General features: G+C 33.3%; 3 protein-coding genes across 3 annotated transcripts; 1 reads left to right on the forward strand and 2 right to left on the reverse strand.

Moving 5' to 3' along the window:
• Window positions 1-21: 21 nt before the first annotated feature.
• On the forward strand, window positions 22-625 carry LOC108198711 (monothiol glutaredoxin-S2). The gene has a single exon (XM_017366489.2). It carries the CDS (start codon window positions 97-99, stop codon window positions 403-405), a length of 309 nt encoding a protein of 102 aa, XP_017221978.1. The 5' UTR covers window positions 22-96; the 3' UTR covers window positions 406-625.
• Window positions 626-2,234: 1,609 nt separating this feature from the next.
• Window positions 2,235-7,420, reverse strand: LOC108197180 (DEAD-box ATP-dependent RNA helicase 27). Its single transcript, XM_017364717.2, has 12 exons — window positions 7,052-7,420; window positions 6,785-6,970; window positions 6,317-6,502; window positions 5,765-5,848; window positions 5,581-5,622; window positions 5,375-5,443; window positions 5,007-5,306; window positions 3,829-3,867; window positions 3,619-3,723; window positions 3,148-3,216; window positions 2,938-3,063; window positions 2,235-2,546 (listed from the first exon to the last, which is right to left on the reverse strand). The coding sequence occupies exons 1-12, from the start codon at window positions 7,310-7,312 to the stop codon at window positions 2,445-2,447; spliced, it is 1,569 nt and encodes a 522-aa protein (XP_017220206.1). The 5' UTR covers window positions 7,313-7,420; the 3' UTR covers window positions 2,235-2,444.
• A 3,081-nt stretch (window positions 7,421-10,501) lies between these two features.
• On the reverse strand, window positions 10,502-21,433 carry LOC108199878 (anaphase-promoting complex subunit 7). The gene is made up of 18 exons (XM_017367885.2): window positions 21,274-21,433; window positions 21,095-21,163; window positions 20,938-20,988; window positions 19,406-19,537; window positions 19,235-19,297; window positions 18,696-18,811; window positions 18,349-18,433; window positions 17,755-17,814; window positions 16,155-16,200; window positions 15,496-15,569; window positions 13,894-13,944; window positions 13,591-13,791; window positions 13,407-13,451; window positions 13,169-13,262; window positions 12,929-13,074; window positions 11,398-11,627; window positions 11,153-11,213; window positions 10,502-11,045 (listed from the first exon to the last, which is right to left on the reverse strand). The coding sequence occupies exons 1-18, from the start codon at window positions 21,340-21,342 to the stop codon at window positions 10,959-10,961; spliced, it is 1,680 nt and encodes a 559-aa protein (XP_017223374.1). The 5' UTR covers window positions 21,343-21,433; the 3' UTR covers window positions 10,502-10,958.
• Window positions 21,434-25,191: the final 3,758 nt, after the last annotated feature.

Consider the following 25,191-nt stretch of genomic DNA (forward strand, 5'->3'; position numbering starts at 1 on the left):
TCACCAATATATAAATACCTTCACCACCCTCTCCATTTCCTCGCAACAAAACAGTAAACCTTCTTCAGTACTCCTCACAACCTACATTCTATAGAAATGGAGATGGTAGCCAACATTGTGGCAGAAAGGCCAGTGGTGATCTTTAGCAAGAGCAATTGTTGCGTGAGCGAGAGTGTCAAGTCTTTGTTCTATGAGTTTGGAGTCAATCCAGCCATATACGAGCTGAATGAAAGTCTGCAAAGCCGCGATATAGAGCAGGCGCTTGGAAGGCTGGGATGCAACCCTGTAGTCCCGGCTGTGTTCATAGGCGGTGAACTTGTGGGCGGTGTCAATGAGGTGATGAGTCTCCACCTCAAACGTAACTTGAAACCAAGGCTCCGACAAGCAGGAGCCCTCTGGGTTTAAGACTCGCATTACATAAGGCCTAAAGGTAAGTATGAATAAGTGATGCAGTAAAATTGCAGAGCAACAGAGAATATCAATGTCGGACTATGAAATAATTTTGTCGAATCCACTGTACAATGGAGGCTATATACTGTGTGCTAAGATCCATTTCATCATAATAAAATTTTGTCTTTCATGTTTATGCCACTTTTTTGGTATGAATACTTTAAGCACTTCTATCGGTCTGCAAAGATTGTCATGTACAGAGGTGCTGATTGTGTTACTAATCAACAATTTAGGGACTAAACCAAACATATCCCAGAGCATTAGGGACCTGGAACTCTGGAAGGGAGTAGGGTGAAGGAAGGTTTATGCACAAACATCATGCTTTCTACCTTGCACAGGATTGGACACCCAATTTACTTAAATTATAAAGAATTAAATTGCAAAATGATAATTAACTCACGTCTAACTTATATATAAGAGAGACATGGTGATTGAAAGCGACTCTTTACTAAGTGTTCAGGCGATAAACATGGATAAGCAAAACCAGTTTGAGATAGGACAGTTAGTAGCCCAGTGTCGTTCTATTCTACATAGTAGAACAGGTGTGTCAGTTCAGTTTATTAAGAAGAATGCTAACAAGATAGCGCACTCTCTAGCTAGATTACCTTGTATCCCTAGCAGCTTCATTGATCTCTCGTCTCCTCCATTGTGTGTGTTGGAAACATTATTGTCGGATGCTTTGGTTTAATGAAAATTTCCTTTGTTTAAAAAAAAAAAAAAGAGAGATAAGTCGAAAAGTTTGTATTAAAATTACTAGATATTTTAAACATTCAATCGGGTTTTTAAGGTTAATAATCAAATAAAAAAATGTCATTAAATGTTGATGCAGATTTTTAATAACTAAAACATCATTCAGCTCAACCTCGACTTAAAGTTAAATGGTCCAACTCAAGAATCTTGCAATCAAGACATTAAAATTTATAATTATTTTATTTTACCTTAAAAATATATTTTTTGATTAATAATTGAAGGATTGATAACTTAATCGAATAAAGATATATTACTAAATAATCTATAAAGTTTTTATCAAAAAAATTTCTAACAAAAGATTGTGAAAAGAAAATCAGATAAATAAACTAACAAAAAAATTGTTAATCAGGGGTTAATATACATTTGGCCCAAAAAAATTTAATTTATTAATATAAAGATTCAAGACAACAATTTTATACCGATCGATTAGGAATATAGTTAATTGTTGTGAAATAAATATTATTCTAGTGATTTAATTGCAATTTTTATAATTCAATAACCCACTTGCAAGTTGGGCATAAATTGAATGACCTTTTAGCTAGTCACCCTTCAATTTATAAAGTACCATCAACCGAACCACACATAGCTCATACTCTATAAAAAAAAGAAGAAAACGGGAACAGTTTTAAAAAAGGAAAATGGAGAGTTCATGATCCAGTTCCTAAGATGCAGATATATATTACGTGGGTGTTTGTTTCCCGCTTTTAAGCCGGGCTTCTGGTTTATAAGTTAGAAGCACTTATTTCGTACCGTTTGTGTAAAAAGTCAAGAAGCACTTATAAAAAGTTAGGAATGCTAGCTTTTGTTTCAGGACTTCTGCTTATTTTCCAAACACTTTAATCACTTATAAGTCTTAACTTGCTTCTAACTTCTACTCCACTTTTTTATTTTAAGCAATAAGCACTTATTTTAAGGTCACCCAAACGGCCACTACATAGGTAGCATATTGGCATAAATAGCACAACATTAACATTTCCTGTGTACGTATTTCAAATGTTGTACAAAATAACTACATAGGCATAATGCTAAACAAATAAAATAACAAAATCAAAAAATTCTTGATGCAAAATTGGCAGAGACCAGAATTTAACAGCTGTTGATTTTTCCTATTATCTTACTTTCCAGTTTCTACCAATACTACAATTTTGTTTCTTCCCAAAGTTGTCATTATAACCTACCCCAAAAAAAAAGAATAATTGACCGCTCAACCTTTCTTCCAGAGCAAAATCATTCCTGCTAGCTACTCAATTTCGACTTCGTTTAGACTTCCTCGGCTTTGATGTGCTTCTGTCACTAGTAATACTAATCTTTGGCGGATTAGTAAAGAAAAACGAAGCAGCCACAGCCTGTTTACAACCAAGAGTTTAATCCAGGCACTCATAATCTTGTCACTTTAAATCATTATTCACCAAAATCTTAAAGAAAATTAAATGCAACTATCATGGTATGCAAACTATTACTAAACCTACAGTCATGTGGTTATCAGTAGTATATGCTATCTAAATTAGAAAATACTAACAGAAATTAAAAAACATATAGAAGACCTGACAAGTTGGTACTTTACCACCACTATAGAATTATCATACTATATAAGTAATACTGAATTTGCGGAAAGTGTTGCAAAAAAAAATGTTTGCTTTATATTCCTACTCAGCAATTTTCATTTCTTCACTGAAAACGATAATATAATATGATAAACTGCTAAACACGGGATTGTGTCAAGAAGAGGGTCGTAACCTGTTGATCGAGATGACGAGCATTAAAAATGTCCTTTCTTGAATGTAAACTGTATGCTAATACAGATGCTCTATATGCTTCCTTGGCAGACTTGTTCAAGTGGTAGTTGGTAGCCACTAGCTTTTCCTGCAAGGAAGGAAACAGTTTGCTCAAGTAACAAGATGTACTAGTTTAGAGTGATACTTGTGTAAATATGATAACAGAAGTTACCAGACGAGATTGCACATTTGCCAGCTTCTTTTCAGGAAATTCATACTCTTTAAGAGGAACCTTGGCTTCCTGACATTTAAAACAGTGTGTGTATATAAATAAAAAGTTAGACATACTACAAAAATTCTTGTTATGTGCGTTTGAGCTTATATAAAGCCCTTTAAATAAAAGCACCTAATATCTGTTGACAGTTTTTAAGGAAGCTTAAGTTGTTTATCAGTGTGATATGGTGGACTTTGTATTTGCCAAAACTAATCTGTGTTCACACCTAGTCAGCTTTACTTAGCCTGCAACTCTTTTGAAAATTAAACAAATTTTGCAAATATCATATATTAGTAGGTCATATTCTATAGGCAATGGCCACGTGATGCAACTAGTAATATTACACACCAGAAAAAAACAAACAAATTAGAAACAGTTTATCCATATACCTAATCATAAATTGCTTAGCCATGAAAAGATGCAGAATACCTTTAGATAGAAGAGAAATGGCAACTCTTCTGGTGTCAAGATTAGGAGAGCATTTTCTTTCGAACCTTTCCCGCGAGCTGTTCGACCAAGTCTATGCATAAATTCCTGATGTAGTTACAAAAAGTATGTTAAACAAGGTGATATAAGAATATAGAATGATAAACGTTAAGACGTTACAATTTCATAATTATTAAATGACATAATTAACACCTTGAGATCATCAGGTGGATCGTACTGAATAATCCAATCCTGCAACCAAAAGAGATCATTTAAGCATTGCACCAATAGTAGAGCAACTGATAACATTAAACACTCCTTGTCCATGAGACTACTTCAAGTTGATATAAAATTGTTGTTATTTATACCTGCACGAACTTAATATCCATCATCAAATTTTATATTTTTGGTGATAATGTGATATGTGCGTTGTCTCATGGTAAAGGTAAATAGGTAATGTGATTGACATAGCCAAGCCACCCAGGTGGTCCATCTATATAAAACATAGTTAAACAATTTTTTAAAAAATAATAATAATTTGATTGTTTTTTATAATATATACGAATTTTCTAATGAGTGCCGAAGGGCACACAATAAGCGCCAACTCCTATGAGTTTGATACATTTTTATTGGTCTTCTAAATCATAAATATGGATGGACCCCATGCATTTACACCAAGTTCACCAATAAAAATCCACCAAACTCATCAAATTTAGTGTTTATTGGTTGCCCATTGGCACACATTAGAAAGACCTTAATATATATACTGATTAAAAATTATTACTATAAAAGATATAAACTTTATTAAATTTTGAATTTTCATTTCAAGAGAGTTAATATCAATTTTTAAGGATTTAATTGTGATGGTTCAAGCTTATGGATTGTTAACATTTATTAAGCCAAGTAAATTATACTAGAAATTATCATATATGAAAACCTATTTGGCTTATAAATGCTACATGATGCTTAAAATGGCCAGAATCCAAAAGCCATAGCATGCCCCATTAAAATCTAGGGGGGTTGAATGGCTACTACTTCATTACATAATTAATCGCATTTCCACCTAGGCAACACCTTGAAAACTATGGTTAAACGAAACCAAGAATTACTTCAGTAGCCAAACAAACACTAGAGGGATATAGCCGAATTTCAAAATGATAATGGAAAATTAATATATTCTTACGAAGATGAGTTCTCAAATGATTTGTATAAAGGATTATCCTATGCTTTGAGTTCACATAATTAATTCTTTGTGAAGTCATGTGCTACTACATGTTATATGTTTACCCAATTGTTAGTCCCACTTGTAACATAGTCCAAGTTTATCAAGCTATAATCAGAAGCAGTCCAAGTTAATGAAGCTACAATCAGAAGTAGAAACACAAACATACCACGGAAGGAATATCAAGGCCACGAGCAGCAACATCAGTACATAGTAGTATTCCTTTTTCTGCTTTACAGAAATCGAAGAAAGTAGTAATTTGTTTCTGCTGGTTTTGTTGTCCATGAATGTCAAAGCATTCCACATTGATGTGCTTCAACAGCTCAGAGTGAAATTTGACCGAGTCAACTGAAGAAAAGAAAACCATCACTTTATGTGACAGATGCCGCTTTAGAAATGTATAGAGAAGAATAGATCTCTTGGCACATGGCACAATACAATAGCCTTGCTCTAGTCCTTCACTAGTGACCTGCAGAAAATTACTTGTCAATTATTGTCATAATGAGATATGATACAGTCTTCGATGTGTTTGCTTACCATCTTCTTTTCTTCGTCTAGACCGACATAGATGTGATCTTTTAGGGATAAGCGTGCAAAATCTGCAACCTGAAAAAGATATAGATGCTCAAATCATTCAATTTTTTCATAAAGAAAGGAGATAACAAAAATATTAATATATAATATCCAAAAACTTATAATGTTTGAATAAATATTATTACACTGAAATCTTAATCATATAGTACCTTATTAGTCTGGGTAGCAGAAAGAAGGGCTGCTTGCCTCACCTGCTCATCATGTAACCATTTCAATCTTAATTTATAGTTCAATCACATGAAACAACATCATTGTACCCAGATGCATGGAATTGAAAGAAAATAATATTAAGGAACATTAAAGGTTGAAATTTATTATAAACAGAACTTAAACCTTTGGCAAGATTTTAATAATTTGCTTCATTTCTTCTTCGAAGTTCGCTTCCAATATCCTGTCAGCTTCATCAATTGTCAAACACTGCAACATCCAAAAAATTAATAGATAAATTGGAGTAACCTATGACCTTGAACAGCGACTTCAATTGCTCAGGAGAAAAAAGTTTACCTATAAGACTTTCCCTAACAGAATGTATTTCATATGACTCTAGTTTATAAATGAGTTGCACAAAGAGTCTAGATTATATAGAATGAATTGTCTAAATCTCAATTCTTATTTCTTCCAGAATGAACAATCTTCTTTCAAACACATAACCATGCGCATGAAGAACCATCCTCTAACATATGGAAATTCTAATCCCTCTCCCCTAAATATATAATTATCTGCAACCTCGTGCTTACTCTTAATTCTTAAAGCATTAAGACAGAGACTAATAGAATTAGTGTTATGCACATGGTATACAATCTAAACACAGAAAATGTTCAGGAACATTAAAATTGATAAAAATCATCACCGACAATTCAATGGTGAAGATGGTCAAAAACATACCTTCAGACGCTTGTATATAAATCCCTTGGTGTTTTGAAGATGGTCAAGAAGTCGGTCTGGTGTTGCCACCAATAGATTAACTCCTTTAACAAGACGCTCTGCTTCACCCCTCCGCGCCGCACCACCAATGACCAACCCATGAGTCATCGAGTGATACTTGAGCAGCTCCTTTGCAACTGCATGAGTCTAAACAAAACCCACATAAGATTCTGTAGCCTAATTATTCCATAGTACATGAAAACCATGTCAAATTATTCAATAAACTAACAAAGGACTCCAGTCACTCCACTCACTCTGCAATCCTTCTAACAAGCCGTATCAAGCATTCTTATTAAATTCAATGGAAACCTAATTTTATCTAGTAATAGAAATTCACAAACTACACAAATTTTATAAGTCACATGAAACTACTCCAATAAAGAACTTTGTCGACAACTAAATTTCAACTACAAGTAATCAGACAGATACCTGAATAGCGAGTTCCCTAGTCGGACAAACAACAATAACCCCAGTTCCATTCCTCGGAGCAAAATTAAGCTTATGCAGCAACTCGACCGCGGGGACTAAAAAAGCAAGCGTCTTTCCAGAGCCAGCCTTTGCAGCAGCAACAACATTTTTACCTTCCATAAGAAGTGGAATACATCTACCTTGTATCTACAATCACACAAAATCATTCATCAACGAAACCACAAAAACACAAGCAAAAGATAAGCGTAAAAATATAAGTAAATGTACCTCAGTAGTGTAATTGAATTCCATATCATTAATAGCTTTGAGTGTAGGCTCAGAGAGATTCAAAGACTCGAAAGTGAGCGTCTCATTCTTGTTGATTTTGTTGTCATTTGTATCGATTTCCAGTGCTTTTTCTTCAATCTGAGTTGCTTCAATTGGGTCCTCAGAAGCAAATTGTTGATCATCATCTTCAGACTTAGCTCGTTTTCTCTTTTGTTTGATTTTGATAGTGGAATTAGGGTTAGGTTTAGGGTTTTTAGCCATGGCCGCTAAGAGCACTTGCTTCGCTTTTGAATACTGCGGCGGGTAAGAAGCTGTAACGGGAGTCGGGTTTAGATATACTAGTACTAGGCCTAATTTCCGGATCTGTTCATTTCATCGGGTCGGGTTTTCTGTCAACATTATATTCCTCAAAAAAATGTTATAAAATATTAAATCCGGCCAAATCGGTGGGTCACTTATTTAGAGTTAATAGAAAGAAGTTTTAATATTAAAAATAAAACAAGCATATAGGGCAGGTCACATTATCAAAATTTCTTGTGCGCTTAATTATTTTTTGAATTTCATGTCTCTTCCACTATTTTTGTTGGAAACAATATTATCATATTATATATTGATCTAAAAACGAACAACTATTATTAGAAATAAATAAATATATATTTATTATATCATAAATTCTACAATTATTCATATTTAAAGTAATATAGTATTTTAAATTATTATATTTTCTTGATTAAGAATTTTTTCAAAAATAATAAGATTTCATAAATCGAATCAACCTACGTTTTCTTTGAAAAAAATAATCGGGAATCAACCAAAGATTTCGAATGCCCCACCCAAAGCAGTAACATCAATTTTACGAAAAACGACATTTATAAACTGTTGGCAAGAAAAACTAATCAAGTACAGTATCCCGTTCAAAGCAAATAAACAAGTATTTGAAAATGGCGGGAATAATGCGCAATATTTATTCATTAATAAAAGGCGGATGCAAGATTCAAACAGCTAACAAGATGAAGATGATAATCAAACTAATAAAACGACATTACTCCCAGTACAGTTCAAAATCATCCACCAAATCCAGCTTCATCAGCAGTCCCCTCAGCACAGGCGCAGAGCATTGCAGTAACAACACGGACCACCAACGATCTCAGCCCCTTCTTCATCAATCCAAACCCCTTCCTCCGTTCCCGCTGCAACGGCTGATAGTAACCGGCATGTTGGGGCTCATTCCCGTAGCCCGGCATCTCCAATGACAGGTTTCCGTCGATGGGCGTGTTTGGTGTAATGGCCATGGAAATTTTCTTGTGTGATGGGAGGAGTTCTCTTGGTTTTCTTATGTGATGGCACTAGTTTGGTTTGGTTCTGTTTATATAGGAGAAGGTGAGGAGAAATTTCAATGATATTTTGATTTATTTCTTAAATTTAATATAGAATATTGAATTCCAGTAATTTAAGATATTAATATTCATTCTTATTTCCAACAACATTTTTCAAATATTTTTTTTTGTATAATACTTTATTATTAAAATGAGTAACGAATACATATGACTGTATGAGTGAGTTTAAATTCTTTAAGATGAACATTAATGAGCATGCATCCAAAAATATGTGAATTAGATTTCTGATTTGGATAACTTAAAATAAAAATTGTGCACATTTTTTCTGATCAAATAAAAATAAATATTGTTTTTACTTTAAAGTTTAGTCCACGAAACTCCTCACGCACCTATTACAGGGATAAATCGACTTTTGTCCAGATCCTATTTATGGTTCAAATTCATTCATCTTTTGTTTTCAACATTAAATCACCCGCACGTACGATGAAACTTCTTATAGCAACGTATATTCCATGCATTCACATTTTTACCTCTTCCTCGTTGTCTTATCGTCTGAACGAAAGTGCTTATAACTTAAAGTAAAAAAAATAGATTAGAAGTGAGAAATAAATTACGACTTATAAAAGTTTTTTTTTCAAAGTGAACACAAACGGATGAAGAAAAATAAAAATCTAACTTTCGAGAAAGAAGTGCTTAAACAGGCACTTTATCTGCTGCAATATCTACTCCTGAAAGCAAAGCATTGTATTAATTATGGATCGCAACATTGGTCAAGCGACTTAAATATTCCAGCAAGTTGCTTCATATTAATGGGGTATTTGTTCCAACCGCAGCTAATTACTTTTTAACCAGGTCGAGCTTAGGGTAATCCTCAACCAAAGCTTAGAGACTACGTGTCTCCATCACATTCACGACAAGAAGAATACTGTAGACTTTTCTGAATGCAAGAAATGGCTAATATTGAAAGAACAGAAAAAACTAAGGACCTGGCTGGCTAGCTTTACACACCCAATATATATTCTTTCAAATAAATATTCCTCATTAATGTATCCTCATCATTGGTTATGTAACAGACAAAAAGATAAGTCGAGATAATGAAAGTAAATCCTCTATATCTCATCTCACCTATCGACTTCTAAAACACGACATTACATGAATTTCATCACTTGTTTTGCAACTTAAAATGTACTATGAGTTTTAAAAATTAAAATATAATTTTGTCCTTTGTTGACGGGATATTTATTAAATTACAGAATATTGATCAATATGAAGGTCTTTTCACAAAGTACAATAATAATTATTAAACTAAAAACAAAATATATAATAACTTGGATTTACTAATAATATCAATATGAAACATTATTTATTTGCGTTATCAAATATGATAGGCCTCCATTTATACAGATCTTAAGTGGCATGGTTGTGATTAGTACCTCCTACTCTGAGTGGCATGACTGTGATTAGTACCTTCTACTCTGAGTGGCATGACTGTGATTAGTACCTCCTGTCAAATATGATAGCAATTTTAGAGAGGTGTTTGATAAATAAAATTATTTAGTTTTATAAATTAAAACGAATAATATTTTTGTTGGTGATGTTATTTTTGTTGATTGGATATATTGAAGAGGAATCAAGTATTTTTGTTGGTGATGTTATTTTTATTGATTGGATATATTGAAGAAGGTATTTTTGTTGGTGATGTTATTTTTATTGATTGGATATATTGAAGAAGGTATTTTTGTTGATGATGTTATTTTTATTGATTGGATATATTGAAGAAGGTATTTTTGTTGGTGATGTTATTTTTATTGATTGGATATATTGAAGAAGAATCAGATCCTCCTGCTTCTTTTTCCTCATCAAGTACAATAGTACTTCTTACGAGTATATATTTGCATAAAATTCCTCAACCTCGTCAAGTACATTATATGTTTGCATAAAATTCCACAAGTTTAGATGTTCTTCATCAACTTCATGTTGTCCAATAATATAACTTGTCTAATGACCATCCTTTTTATCTTATGTGTAACTCAAATTCTTTTACCATTCTTTTTTGAAAATTTTATCCAACCAACTCCCTTTCTCGATAGCATAATATTTAGCAAAATGAGCATCAACCAAACCACTATATATATAAATCTATAATTGATTTTACATATTTTTATCAAAAAACATAATAAAAATTACAATGTATAATTCCAGAATTTCTAATGTATAATTTTCGAGCTAATTAACTGAATCTCATGGATGACATCCAGTTATCTACTCATTAATTACAATGTATTTTCTTTAGGAGTTAAAGAGATTATACAAGTAGCATTGTTATGGGATTTACGATTCCCAAATAGGTTGCTGTATGATATGACACAGAACTCTAATAAAAAATTTCATTTATACGCAGAACCTAGAATCGAGTTCCAGCAATGCAGTTGCATATCTCGTGAAGTTGGCGTGGCTAGGCACTTCAGCACTTGCATCACCCTGATACCATGAACATGAAGTCCCACCACTGCTTAGATCAGTGTCCTGTTAGCTGTGGCTATACTATGGTGTCAACGATGTCAGCAATCTCACAAAAGGTCAGCCTCATCTGCATCTCCATCAGCATCGTCAACCTCATTTTCTTCATCTTCTTCAGGTGCATCCGGATCCACCCCCTACAGGAGACATTTTTTCAGACCAGTAGCATACATATACAGAAAAGTATATTAAATACAATGCACGACAGCAGACTCGTGCAGGAAATAATAACAATAAGACAAACCTTCATCAGCTTCTCTAAGCGGTCAAGCCCTTTCTTTGCTGCCTCATTTTGAGGACATATCCTGAAATGCACGTTATGGTGGATTCATTGGCATCAGAAATGGAGAGTGCTGTATTTATCTTTCTTAACTACAGGGATTGATTTCAGAATATAAAATCTTCAATTACTAGTGTCTACAAATCTGACTTACAATATTATCGCAAGAGATCATGTCTAATAATCAAGAATATCTTAGAAGGATTTACCTTAGAGCTGCCTCATAATGTGTCAAGGCTTCCTGCAGCAAATTTGTAGCAGCAAAAACTTGAGCCAGCTTAACATGAAGAGAGTCATCAGCCCAGTCTTTAAGATAGCGCTCAAGAAGTAGTACAGCATCACCATTTCGGCCCTCGATCACATGGAGCTCAGCCAACGCCAATGCAGCTCCGAGGTAACCAGGTTCCAACCTGAGGGCTGACTCGTAGAACTTTTTTGCCTGTCAAGAGTTCACAAAAAGTTATAAGTATCCAAAGACGAGAATTTTAATAGAAGTCAAATCATTTAGCCAAGCTGTAGCTTCTAGAACTCTCGCCTTCTAAATTACATTGATTTATTAGAGAATTCTAAAAAAAATAGTTTTCCTGTGGCTGTTCAAGTAATGACTCGTTGCCAAATAACATATGACTAATGCAAATGAAAAAGCTCATGCTTCAAGCTACTACTCTTCGCAAACATTTGTACACAGCGGTTGATCACCGCTAGCAGGCAGGGATAGTGGGATACCAGGGTTACCCAACGCATCACAGAATGGGATGCTTGAACACTTGTATTCCTGTATCGGATATGTTAATACTTACACAGTCCATAATTAATATATATTTTCACAAATCATACTCAAAAATTGGTTCACAAAAGCAGAGAATTATTGCTGATCATCAAACCAAAAAGTATGCTATTTACATATACTTGTGCAAAAATGTTATGTTAACTTCAAATCTTGTGTTTTAAGTCTTCTAGATGATCAACTTATGCATTTGATTCAATGCACAAAAAAAATCAGTTTTAATAGGTTTATAATGCATAAAAGCAGATGATTTTTTACTATTTTATATACGAACTTATATCTCGGGCGATGCACGAATCATTTTATTCTTTCTTTCTAATATTTGTATTAATGTTGTAATTTAATAAAAATAATGATGACGATATGTTAATTGACTTCTCTTTAATTCTCTCTCTATAACAACCTTATTTTGTTCCTTGTTTTTCATTTGTTCTTTTATTAACAAAATTGCCTCAATTGGTTACAACTTGCAATATCCATAATTATGTGATAAGTAATAGTGTTCAACGTTACAATTCTAAATTATTATATACATGTTGACAACCTACTTACTAGAATTAATTTATTATATATATTCCATAAGTTCTGATTGGATAAGAATTAAGATTCTTTTTAGCAGCAGTTCCCATTATTAGATATCTAATTCTTTCATATTACGTGTTATAATTTCATATTAGATTTAGCTTTGTATATTAATATTATATTTTAATTAGTACTTTTCAATATTAAAATTCTTAATATATTATATCTCAGTGCTAATGTGAGATTAATAGCTATACACGAATCAATTTAGCAGTATCCTTTTTCAGCTTCTTTCTTCAGCATCAGTAAAATAGTAATATTACACTAACCATCCACGAAATGTAGCAATATCCTTTTTCAGCGGAAAAGGATAGTTCAAATAGTGTGTAGAATCTATGCAGAAAAAAAGTAACGGCTTCACAATGGTGTACCTTCTCTCTACCACTAGAGTTACTAGCATGCACATCTCCTACCAATTTCAAAGCCTTTGCTGACTGAGGCATGGCCTTCATTGCCTCTCTTGCAGCATGCAGAGCCTCTTTTACCTTTGAATTTGCCAAATAACAACGAACCAGACCTAAGTAGAAGAGGTAAAAAACAATCAAAATACGCACACTTACTGTTGCAATTAGTAAAGCATTGACCTACTAGGTGTTCCCTTCGAAAAATACCTTGATAAGATCGAAGATCAGCTCTCAACTCCTGAGCACATCTGAAGGCAACCACAGCAATTTCTGGCCGATTCATCGATAAATACAAGTTACCCTGGAAGTCTAGATGATATTAATATATGAACCGTGAATGATACAGAATTAAACATCATGTAAATTAATCTCTGCAAGTACTCTTGTAATATCTCTTAGCAAGAACCTTCCTTTTTCGTTATTTAGGAGTAAATAATATACATACCTTCATTATGTAACCTGGTATGTGTCTGTCATCAATCCGGATGCTCTACTTGCAGAATGATAAAGAAAGAATTGAGCATGTTAGTATGATGCAATGTTGGTATGTAGATAGCAACTAGCTCTTTCCACGTTAAAACTTTAAGTTTTTAGATAAGTGTGTCCGCCTCCAATTTTCTTAAACTCACCTTTTCGGCATAAGATAGAGCTCCTCTCTCATCTTTTCTTTCCCACAGAACAGATAAAGCCACAAAGACTTCTGGCCTTGTAGGATCGATGTTCAGAAGATCATGAACTAACTTGTTTAACTTTGAGTTGTCAGACTTCAACTTCAAAAGCATCGCATATTCATCCATATAAGTGATCACATATGGATCGATAGATCTAACCTGTCACCAGTGATAACGATGAAGAAATTAATGATAGCTATACCAAGATTATAGAAATAACAAAAGAAAAGTGGGTCTGCAAAATGAGGGCGATCCTATTACCTTCTCAAAATTTATCATTGCTTCATCATTTTTTCCAATAATGGCTTCAACCTTCATACAAAGTAATCCATAAAGATCATTCAGACTTAAAGTAGATCAATTAAATTGTAGGCAATATTGACAATGAAAAAAAACTGTGGTTATGTTGAACAGGCGTAGACTGGCATTACTTTAAAAATTGTCCATCTCGTATTGAGTGTGTAACTTGTGTTATGCACAGATGAAGTGCACACAAGCGTATGCTTGGTTCAACTAAGATTGTGGTCCAAACTCAAGTAAAGGTGTGGGACACAGGAGCAGATTTAAGTGCCATATTCTTAGTTTTGAAAAAAGTAAAATCTTGGATATGGATCCGAAATTGCAGAGGAGCGAAAACTCGGCTTGTAAGTTGGCACAAGAGAAATGTAATAAAACTTAATTTATCACATATTTTTAAAAGTGGTGTCAGCAACCAGAAAATTGTAATACAGATAAAATTAAGAACATACTAACAAAAGAATAACATGGAAACAAGTATGGGTAAATAGATTTCTGCACAACAAAGTGCCTCGTTCAATAATATGGATACACCTAACATTCCACGCCTACAGCCATGTCATATCATTCCCGTCAATAGAGGTATGAGTATATCATCGGAGGTCCAGTAGAGGATATAGGTTTATCTCTTAATCAATTTCATAGTAACTAAGGATATTATGAAGAGTGTAAGACTACCCCTTGAATCAATTCAAGGTAATAGAGATAGATAGTCCATGCCTCCATAGGAATTCATGAGAGATCAAATATGGGTACAAATGGGGTTAGAGCAAAGAGTCAAATCCCAAGTTGCATTCCTTTAAAACAAACATAGCCTAAACTTACACACCTCCAGGGCAAAAATGTCAACCTCAACTGTCTACTGGGTAATGGAAACATGCTTGAGGAAATAAAATGCAGAATGCAAGAAATATCCGTGCCAACATGTTAATAAAATAGAAAAAAAAATAAAAAAATCCACCAATGAGACATATTCTCTTTCTGGTCATCTAAATAGATTTTCCAAGAAGGTAATAATGGAATTTCTGATACTGGGTTATATGCATTACAACTGTTATAACTGTGTATAGACGAATGCCACCTCATTAAAAGTTATAGTTTCTAAAGTGTACATAAGACAACAAGAACAATCAAAACCAGGGCTAATAAACTGGAACATAAATTTTACAAAAATCTGTCAAGTGAACAAACTACTCCATCCCAAAATACTTATCATTTTGACTTTTTGCATGTACTTTATAAGGTGCATAATTAACAGAACTCTGGAAATTTTCTTTTCAATTTTTCTTAAATGTAAATTTAAGTATTTTACTTTTTCTAAAAAGAAGATTCAACAAACTTTATTTATAAAATTAAATTCTCTATGATCTTAAACTACATGCCAGAATTCAAAGTAAAAAGTACTATTTTTTTTTTTTTTGAGATAGTATCTACACCAAGGAGTCAGAACAATATTAAAGGAGGTACAAATCCTTCATTCTCAGCATTGGTGCATGCTAGGACGCAGTAAAGCTAAACAAATAACAAGTACTTCAACTCTTACATATACGTTCAGGCTAACCTTACCTTTGCTATCTCGAGTAATATATGTATGTTATTAGGAAAACGTTGTAGCAGTTCTGTGAAGAGTTCTAGACCACCTGCCAGCAAAACTCATAAAAATCATTATAAAAAGCTATAATCAAGTACATATCACTTCAGCCCAGGAACATCCGAAGGGTATAATTAGGTAGCTACTTGTTAGAGAGAGAACATTTAAATGGGGAGGTGAAAAAACCTCTAGAGTCTGACAGCAGTCACAGCACATATAGTGACTGCTTATAAACTCAACAACATTTCAAATGCATCAAATAATAGCCTCATATCAGTACAGATGGTAGTTGAAGACTTCAAGTACCAGTAAACCACATTAAAGCAAATGTATTCTTCAGATGAATCACTCACACGCCAAACTGAGAGGAAGTATTTCTTAGATGTTTTACGACAATCTGTCAACTCTGAAATATGAATCTATTAATAATGCACAAGAGAAGCGTCAAAATTGAGTCCGGCTATGTATTTGTGAGGCCATGTGTAATGAGTGGTAATATGTAATGATTAACATGGCAGAATTTCTGGCCGAAAACAATAACATGTTGGTTAAGTGAAAATGTAAGGAGATGTGTGAAAACATGGATATAGATCTGATAAATATTAGTCTTCAACATCTAAGAGGATTTGTATACCTTTGTAATCATTTGATGCAATGCAACATTGGGCCTCGGCATAACGCTGCATACAAAAAAATAAAAAGGCTGAGATTTGAGAATGTTGAAGTACAATGACAAGATGGACAAGGCAGCGTATGTTAAGTCTGGTAACGACTTTCGTAATACTAAATGTACAACTATATAGGTGGACTCCATGAGCTACAAAATTTTCTTTGTCTAACAGAACAGGCTAAACTAGAGTCCCAAGTAAGTCTTAGAGAGTTAGTAGCTTCCACAAGGGTTTAACGGTCCAAAAGGACAAATTCTTTACATTTTATCCAGTGGCTTCTATACTATTTGCCTCCAGAAAAGAATATGTACTCCCTCTGTCCCTCTCATTTCTTTACAGTTACTATTTTGGGATGTCCCTCTCATTTCTTTACGTTACTATAAATAGTAAGTTTTTCCCATAATTACACCCACTATCTTCCCCTACTATCTCATATTCAACAATAAAAACTACTATTACACCCACTACTTTTCTCCACTATCTCAAATCTATTATTAAATATTGATAGGTCCCACCACTTTACCCACTTTTCATCTAACTTTACTCATTTTTCATACATTGTCTTGGTCTCTGTCAGTGTTATCGAAAGCATTAAGCGCACCGAGGCGCAAAACTCTCTGGAGCCTAGGCGCAAAGCGCAAAAGCGAGGCGCGCGCTTCTTTGAAGCTAGGCGCATGTTTTACAAATTTTTTTATTTATTATTTAGGATATATGTATATAGGTTTATAAAATAATTTATACTTCATAATATATTAAATCAAACTTTAAGCCAAATAACTTAATTTATCCTTTATAATATATTAAATAATACTTTTAGAGGGAAAAACAATCCTAAAATTAAATATTAAAATTCAAAATTTATGTTTCATAGGCACAATTCCAGGCTAGTACTTTTTATTTGGGCCTGAAATTCTTTTTTTTGTTAAGGGTTGGTACTTTTGGGCCTTAAAAGTGACCCAAAATTCTTATTTTTGTTATAGGTTAGTACTTTTGGGCCTTAAAAGTGGCCCAATAACATTAAATATCTTATTATGCGCTTAGCTTCGCTAAAGCGCGTTTTTCTACCGCTTCGTGCTTAAGCGCGCTTTGTGCTTCAAGGCTAAAAGCGTGCGCTTCATTGAAGTTGCTTCGCCTCGACATATATGAGGCGCTAAGGGTGCGCTTTGCTTCGCTTTGCGCCTAGGCGCGCTTTTCACAACACTGGTCTCTGTGTCCCCCTCCAATGTAAACAATTGAGGGGGACGGAGGGAGTAATTAATTGTTATAGAACCGATTAACTTTAATGCTATCCTGAGTAAAAGAGCATTGTCATCTACTTCTTAGGTCACAGCATTCCTAGTCTATCAGTTACTGTTTCATACTATTAGCAAGCATAAAGTGTATGTCATTTTATCTACAATTCAAAATGTACGCAGTTTTATGGTAAGGCTACTCATTAACTTACATGGAATACTGTAATAGGCTTTCAAATTTACTGCCTTCTTCTCAAAATGATAAATAGTTACAAATTAGAAGTGGATACACACATACACAACCAACACATAATATGTTCAAGTAATAAGTTACCTGTAACCAACGGCTCAAGTCCAAGTGATCGGAAGGAGGCTTCCCACTTCTGCTCGGGGTCTGTCACATTAGTTTTCAATATATATTTACCACTTATATACTATGGCGAAAATAATAGTGTTGACAAATGAAAATAATCTCATATAGGTCTGGCAAACAGACGAAAAAAGAATTGCTTGATTTCATATAGTATATTTAAACCTTGAAAGCTTTAAACTGAGTCATCAATTCGGCTTGATATCAGAAACTTATAGCAATCTCAGGCATGCAAAACAAATAAAATGTTTACTACTTTCCTCTTTCTCAAGAAATCACCAGATCTAAATCGATTCTCGAAAAGGAAAATACAAGAGTTATTTAATCTGATGATAATTACTTTTCTAGCCTAAATAAGCAACACAGCAACAGCAAAAGTAACAATGACAAGAAGTTTCTCAAAACTGAAAGCTTGCTGTGGGGATAAATAGTTTGTTCCATCTTTTGTTAGTTGGTTGGTTTCAAAGAGTAATTTTCCTTGTTAGAATTTATGTCCTTAGAACTCCTCGAAATCCAAAGATCAATTTCACAGAATGTGTAATTAAACAACAAACGCACCTGAGGAAACAATAATATAATGTCCTTTGCCGCAACACCCAGTTCAGCCAAGGCTATGATAGCCTCAATAGTACAAGGGTAATGCCTAGCAAAAGAACAATAAAAATATATCAACTATGCTATCAAATAACCAACACCTATTAAAAACCTTACACACCACAACATAAATTATTGACAGACGTGGCTACTCATAAAAGTGTGAAAATATTTAATTGTCGGTAAGAAGATTAAACTGGATAAAATCATTCGAGGAACTAACTGTGTTAGGAAAGAAATGCTCAAACAGATTACGTATACTGATAAATCAATAATGAAAAAATATTTAAATAAAAATACACATAATATACCTTAAACACTCTCTGTAACAAGTAATGGAAGGACGTGTTTGTCTTGAATGTCGATAGAGTTTTCCCATTAATAGATTCATCTGCAAATTTCTTGCTTTACTAGGGATTCCCTCCATCTGTAGTTAAAGAACAGATATCAGTAATTAACAGCTTAATACTATTATAATCATGGTTACCAAAAAGATTGAAGGGTAATTAAAATAATTTGCACAATAACACCAGAATAAATCTTTTTTTTTTTTGAAGGAGAATAAATCATTTAGACATGCTATGTAGTACGGAACTCCTAGACGTACAGGGTCTGAGAAACATCAATGCAAATGGTAAGATATAACTGCCAAGTTTAGCGAATTAACAATAATCTTTCTGCCTGTTTCATCATTATTACATACTATACTAACAAGTGTGCCCTCCACTATCAACCAGTAAGACAAATATCATGTATCAGATAAAATACTGAACGAACAATAAGTTATAACTTTTATATCAGCTAGGTACTACAATTTGATTTTCATGAGCAAATAATAACAATTTCGAACCTCCGCAAGTGCAGCTCTGTTCTCACTCAGTGCAGCATAACAAGATGCAACTTTAAACTTCACCTGAAATTGATTTAGACATTTTGGATAATGTTTTTTCCCAATTCATCTAAAGTCTTGACATTATAATTGCAGCTTGTATCTAAAAAAAGGTATGAAAATAACAACTACCTCATTTTCGTTTATTGGTGGAATGTTATATGAATTTGGGGATGAGGACCTGTTTACTGCAGATAACGAAGTCCTAGTTGCAATTTGTTTGGGAAAATTCTTGTAGTATTGCAATGATTGCTTGTACGTGTGCTGCGAAATATAAAATCATAAACAACGTATGCAATCCTGTTAGCAAATGCCAAATTTCTACTTTAAACGGAACTTGGACAAAAACATGCATACGATAAGCCCTTATCAGAGTAACTATAAAATAGTTAGACAACACAAATAAGTATAAAAAAACAGCATAACCATAAGAATGTATACTGTAGTTTATATCCACCAATTGAACATGGGCGGAAATCTAAGAAGCAAGGACAAGGACGTCAGGGCACATACGTTAAAACTTTTCTTTTTGTAGAAGTGACTATAAACTTTAATCCTTTTTATTAAAGTACAAATCGTAAAAAGAAAATTATAGTTAAAATTGATAATATCTTAGAAATAGTATCCCCCAAGTACTCAAGTATCCAATAAAGGGTGTATGGGGATACACAGATACCTTGGGTAAGCAAAGTATCCGTACTTCCTAGGTTGAAACTAAAAACGCACAGAAGATAATTAGTGGAAAATGATACTACCATAGTTAGATTCTACTAGTTGTATGATATTAAAGTCCAATCACATTAAATAAACATCTACAGATGCTTTTGTTCCTAAACATCTTGTTGAGAAAAAAATAGTATTGCATTAATTACCAGACAACCAGTCACAAATAACTTAGCACTTTTGACAGGTCAAATTATGGGACATCTCCACCTCCTGAAAACGGTACACTATATATTATGAGACCACATTGGATTTTAATGAAGACCAGGACATGCTGAAAAAGTCTCTTGTGAATCACTAACTGATATTATTTTAATTAAACACATGTACGCACCCAACCCTCAAGCTCCGGTAAGCGGAGCGAGGGAGATAACATCTGACCAAGAGGTCATGGGTCATTGACTGATACTTCATACTTGATCTATAAAACAAATCAAAGATACTTTTCCACACTCAAATGCACCAATACATAATTACAAGCATCAAAACACAATTTGCACTTCCTGAAACTCCCTTCCAATCCAGCTGATCAGGTAACAGGGAGAACAAGAAACCTAATATTATAGTTTCAAATATTCAGAAAACTAGTGCAATCTTAAATTGGAGGCCCGTGAGTGTTCTAGAAGTGTACAACAGCGCCATTTATAAAAACACAAGAGTTAAAAAATCAACCCCATTATATTAAAAATCCATCTATCCATGTAAAAAGTGTGAGCAAGGCGTATAAAGACTAGACAGAAATACGGTGAAAAAACAATATAGGCAGCTATGCAATCACTAGTAGTTTATTAATATCTTTAACATTCCGTTATTGATTAATACTCCATCAGAATTTTTAAAACAAGCATTGTGTCAAATTATTCTGCCGACAAATTTTAACATTTCAATGAATTTGGGCAACATTTAATAAACACTAAATAACTAAATAAACAAAAGCTTACAATAGCTCTCTTATACTCTTTTTCTCGAAACAAAGCATCACCGAGTAGAGTCTGCAACAAAGCATCAAAAATCAAACCCTTACAAAAAATCAATCATCTTTCCCATTAACAAACAAAATTACAGACATAAATCACCGTAAAATCGAGAAAAGCTCACCAAGTTTTCAGCTTTAAGATGAGGACTAGTTTCGGCATTCACGGAAGACGAAGAAACAAGGAAAGAACCCTAAAAATCGATAATCAATTAGATTAAACAAATAATCAGCTGAAATCAAATAAAAAACCCTAGAATTGGAACAAAATTGGTGGAAATGAGAATGAAAAAAGAGAACATACAAGCATTTCAGCGGAGCTGTAAAGGCCCAAATCGAGAAGTGTAGACATTTGATCTTTAGGGACCTCCATTATTGTTTAGCAGAGCTCCAGAGTTGAGTTGTAAATTTTGAACCCAAGACAACGCCGCTACTATGCGGAGCTCGGTGTGTATATAGTTTTTCTTAGAAAATATATATATATATATTAATATTATTTTATTTTTGAAAAAGAATATATTATAAACATGTATAATTTGGTTATGATATGGTTTTTTGGTTGATAAATATTTTGATCATTTCTGAAATATTTTTAATATTCTTAATTTGAAAAGAAAAAATTCGATATTAAAAACTCTCCTTTTATAATTACATATTTATCGCACGTGAAATTTTCTTACTTTTACATCTCGAAACAGTTTTTTGAGAACAAAAAATACTTATTATAAATTACAATATAAAATTCCATCATTATTTTATTAAAAGTAATTTATAATTTGATAAAAGAATAATATCAAAAATATATACTAATATAGGAAAGCTTATAAACAAATGTATAATATATAAAGACAAACTTGAAATCAAATGAAAAATGTAAATAAATAAGCTTGAATAACTTATTTTAGTTGAAAATAAACATTATCGATAATTGATTATTGGGGACTGTTGTCGAGTATCTTGAAGAGTATCGTTCGCAGTGAAGCACTGATATCAATACTAATTTCAAATCTCTTATCTCTTGCAATTCAGAAGTGTGGAGAAGAATTTGGTGATGTATGGTTATCAACTAATTAATATATCAACTAATTAATAAATAAATAAACTATATAATAAATATGAGAGAAAACAACCCAAGAATTAGAGTTCTTCATGAATGTCTAATTTGTGTCTCTTGTTTGCTAAAAACATCCTTCTAATATTTATAAAATCCTCTCCCAAGGTAGATTATAATGCCTACAATTATCCATTAAAAGCCACTCCCATGATCAATCAAAGAACACTTGTAAACTATTAAGAACCAAGGATTTTATGTCTCACAATTCTCATATCAATCTCCCGATCTAATACTCAAATTGTGTCCATCATATCATGTACTAGAATTATAACTCCTCTCCCGATTCGTTATAACTCATAGAGATTCAATTAAAAATTAGCTACTCTTTTAATTGTATAAGCGCTCAATGACAGATTAACAAATCAAGAGAAAACACCATCCAACAAAACAAACATAATAAGTCAAAAAATACTACCTAACTCTTGGATCAAAGGATTAGCTACTCATGAATAGATGAAACAAATATATATTTATACCACAAATCATGAGAGTAAGAATATAAGTACGAAGAATACAACTTGACGAAAGTGCTTGAAGTCCGGATGAATCCCTTCACTCCTTCTTCCAATATCTCTCACAGGTGCTTCTCTCCCTTTTCTCTCTAAAAAAGCTATCTCTATATTATTCTATATGATACAAAGTTAGTTGTCTCTAATCTCTATCAAACCCTAATATATATAATAATTTTCTTAATTTACAAGAAAATAAAATAATATCTTAAAACGGGTTGGATTCTGATGCTGAAATTTGTAGGCTGCTGTTCAGGCCTGATTCTGGGCTGATCCAGTTGGATTTTGATATCTGGACCACTTTAAACTTGTAGAAAATTCCAATATCTTCGCGTGGGCTGTTGAATCGCCCAAATCTGACGTCCGGAACTCAAGTTACGGCCCAAACAAGATTTGTTTCGCAGGCTATCCATAAAGTCCGAATTTCCATCTGATTAAGCCCAAATAAGTTTGATTTAATCCAACTTTAAGAATATTTATTTTCTTGAAATTAAACACTTAAAATCAATTAGTAAACCCCGATTATTTACAAAATACTAAAATTATGGGAATAAAATCATATAGAAACATATATAAATATATGCTCTATCAGGGACAAACACTAAAAACAGTAATACGTAATATGATCTAGTCTTTTAACATATTTTGTTGAGAGCGATTTAACTTTTAACAATGATGATAATGGTATAACTATTATACATCTATTTCCATTTAAGAAAATTTATACTCCTTCTGTCTCTTTGTAGTTGTTACATTTCTATTTTTGTTAGTCAAATTGATTAACTTTTGATCAAATATTATAAGTCATTCTTTCATTATTTTAAAAAACTAAAAATTACATGTTAAAGTAGATTAAAAGTTATTTCTGGTGATATATATTTTTTTTATTTTTCAATTGATATTATATTAATAAATTTCAGTCAAATTTTGGTCAATTTGACCGGCACAATAGCGAAGGTGACAATTAAAAAGGTACGCCAGGAGTAGGAAAAAGATTCAGGTGTCATTTGATAATCGTTTAACTTTCATTTGTTCTCTTCAAAAAACTTTCATCTGTGCAGATTCTTTCTAACAATTTATACCTATTTGCGATATCCTGAAATCGATTGAGGGTGATAATCAGAGAGTCACCGGGTGAGGCCCCAGCTTAATATAGGAACAGTCGCGATTCCTTTTCAAATTCTAAAAGGTGGCAGAGGCCCTCGTAAACAAAAATTCTGTCCGCAACAATTGTTTTATTCAACTATTTTAACCGATTGATGTTTCGTGACGAGAATAGGAAAATCAGCCACGAGGAATGCTGACTGCTGAGCATCTAAGATTAATTCTTTTTTTAATTACAGAGAAAATGATAGTTTCTGAAAATAAATACTGAAAAACTGAATGGCTCCATGAAACACTCTTTAGTTTGGTTATCAAAATGATGTTTTTTCAAACTGGTGGACTGCGCCATACTCGTTAACTTTTCCAGACTCCTCCCACAAGACTACGTGAGACTTGATATCCCCTCAATCCAAGAATCACCCGTTAACCCTCAATCAATCCAAGAATCACCCGTTAACTCCGCATTAGTATGTATTGTCCGTTCAGCTCTGATATTATTTCTTGAGCCGCGCAACACCCGTTAACTCGCATTAATATGATATTGTCCAACCTGAGTCGTGACCAAGTCCGCACGGATTTATTTTAGGACTCCTCCAAAAAACTTCATACTAATAAAGTTATTCGGCTGCTTATAAAAGACTTTATACTAATGAAGTTGTTCGACTACTTATATTCAAGACACATCTTTTTTATATTTTCAATATGAGACTTAGATTGACACTCACCCTACACAAACGAACACATTACAAAGTCGGCACCCTCGTTTATCAGAGTTAGAGAGGTATAAATGTAACATAGACAAAGAAACAATGTGCACGCCAACATCATCACTATTGTTTTGCCACTGAGTTGAACAAACATAATGTTTGCGGACAAAACTTGAGAAAATTGTGTAGTAACATATACCAAGACAACCACAACTACACAAGCATGAGATTGCAGATATTATTTTTGTGTAGGAAGGTAAAATCCCAGCCTTGGATGCTCCTCTTTCCTTCCATATCAAACTTCCCAACCACTTGGCCCCACTTGCCACCGGCTCCAAAAAAAAATTTATTTCCTTTTTTCCTCTCTCAAGGCATATTGGTAATTAAGAGTGTTATAGTGTCCTCAAGATTGTAAAAATCGGAAATATATAAGAAAAATATTAAATTTGATTTTGTCTGCATGCAGGCGAAATGATAATGTGATGTATTTTATTTTGGTTCACACACTCATGCAGGCATTTTTTACAAAATTATTTTGTAATCTAATTTATATAGAGTAATAGGTAAGAATATACCCGAACCTAATAAGTACGAAATGAAATTTTTATAGCCGAAACGAGAAGCAGCAGCTAATCTTTGTACAAAATTAATGGCGTCCCTTTTCACTTTTCCCCTCCTACGTAACTTGTACTTTTCCCCCTGTTAGTTTGATTTCCCCCATCGCCCAAATTCCATAAGAGATGATACTTGTAGCAGTAATAAATAAATGACCACTCTCTGTGGCGGAT

Source organism: Daucus carota, chromosome 8 (genome assembly GCF_001625215.2).
Source record: "Daucus carota subsp. sativus chromosome 8, DH1 v3.0, whole genome shotgun sequence".
NCBI classification, from domain to species: domain Eukaryota; kingdom Viridiplantae; phylum Streptophyta; class Magnoliopsida; order Apiales; family Apiaceae; genus Daucus; species Daucus carota.

Coding starts and splice junctions, on each gene's coding strand:
- LOC108198711 (XM_017366489.2), top strand. CDS start 97: ATGGAGATGGTAGCCAACATTGTGGCAGAAAGGCCAGTGGTGATCTTT.
- LOC108197180 (XM_017364717.2), bottom strand. CDS start 7,312: ATGGCTAAAAACCCTAAACCTAACCCTAATTCCACTATCAAAATCAAA. Junction 6,503..6,784: donor CTAGGGAACTCGCTATTCAG/GTATCTGTCTGA, acceptor GGTTTTGTTTAG/ACTCATGCAGTTGCAAAGGA. Junction 3,064..3,147: donor CAAATGTGCAATCTCGTCTG/GTAACTTCTGTT, acceptor CCTTCCTTGCAG/GAAAAGCTAGTGGCTACCAA.
- LOC108199878 (XM_017367885.2), bottom strand. CDS start 21,342: ATGGAGGTCCCTAAAGATCAAATGTCTACACTTCTCGATTTGGGCCTT. Junction 13,945..15,495: donor TATTACTCGAGATAGCAAAG/GTAAGGTTAGCC, acceptor CTTTGTATGAAG/GTTGAAGCCATTATTGGAAA. Junction 11,046..11,152: donor GCTTAGAGAAGCTGATGAAG/GTTTGTCTTATT, acceptor TGTCTCCTGTAG/GGGGTGGATCCGGATGCACC.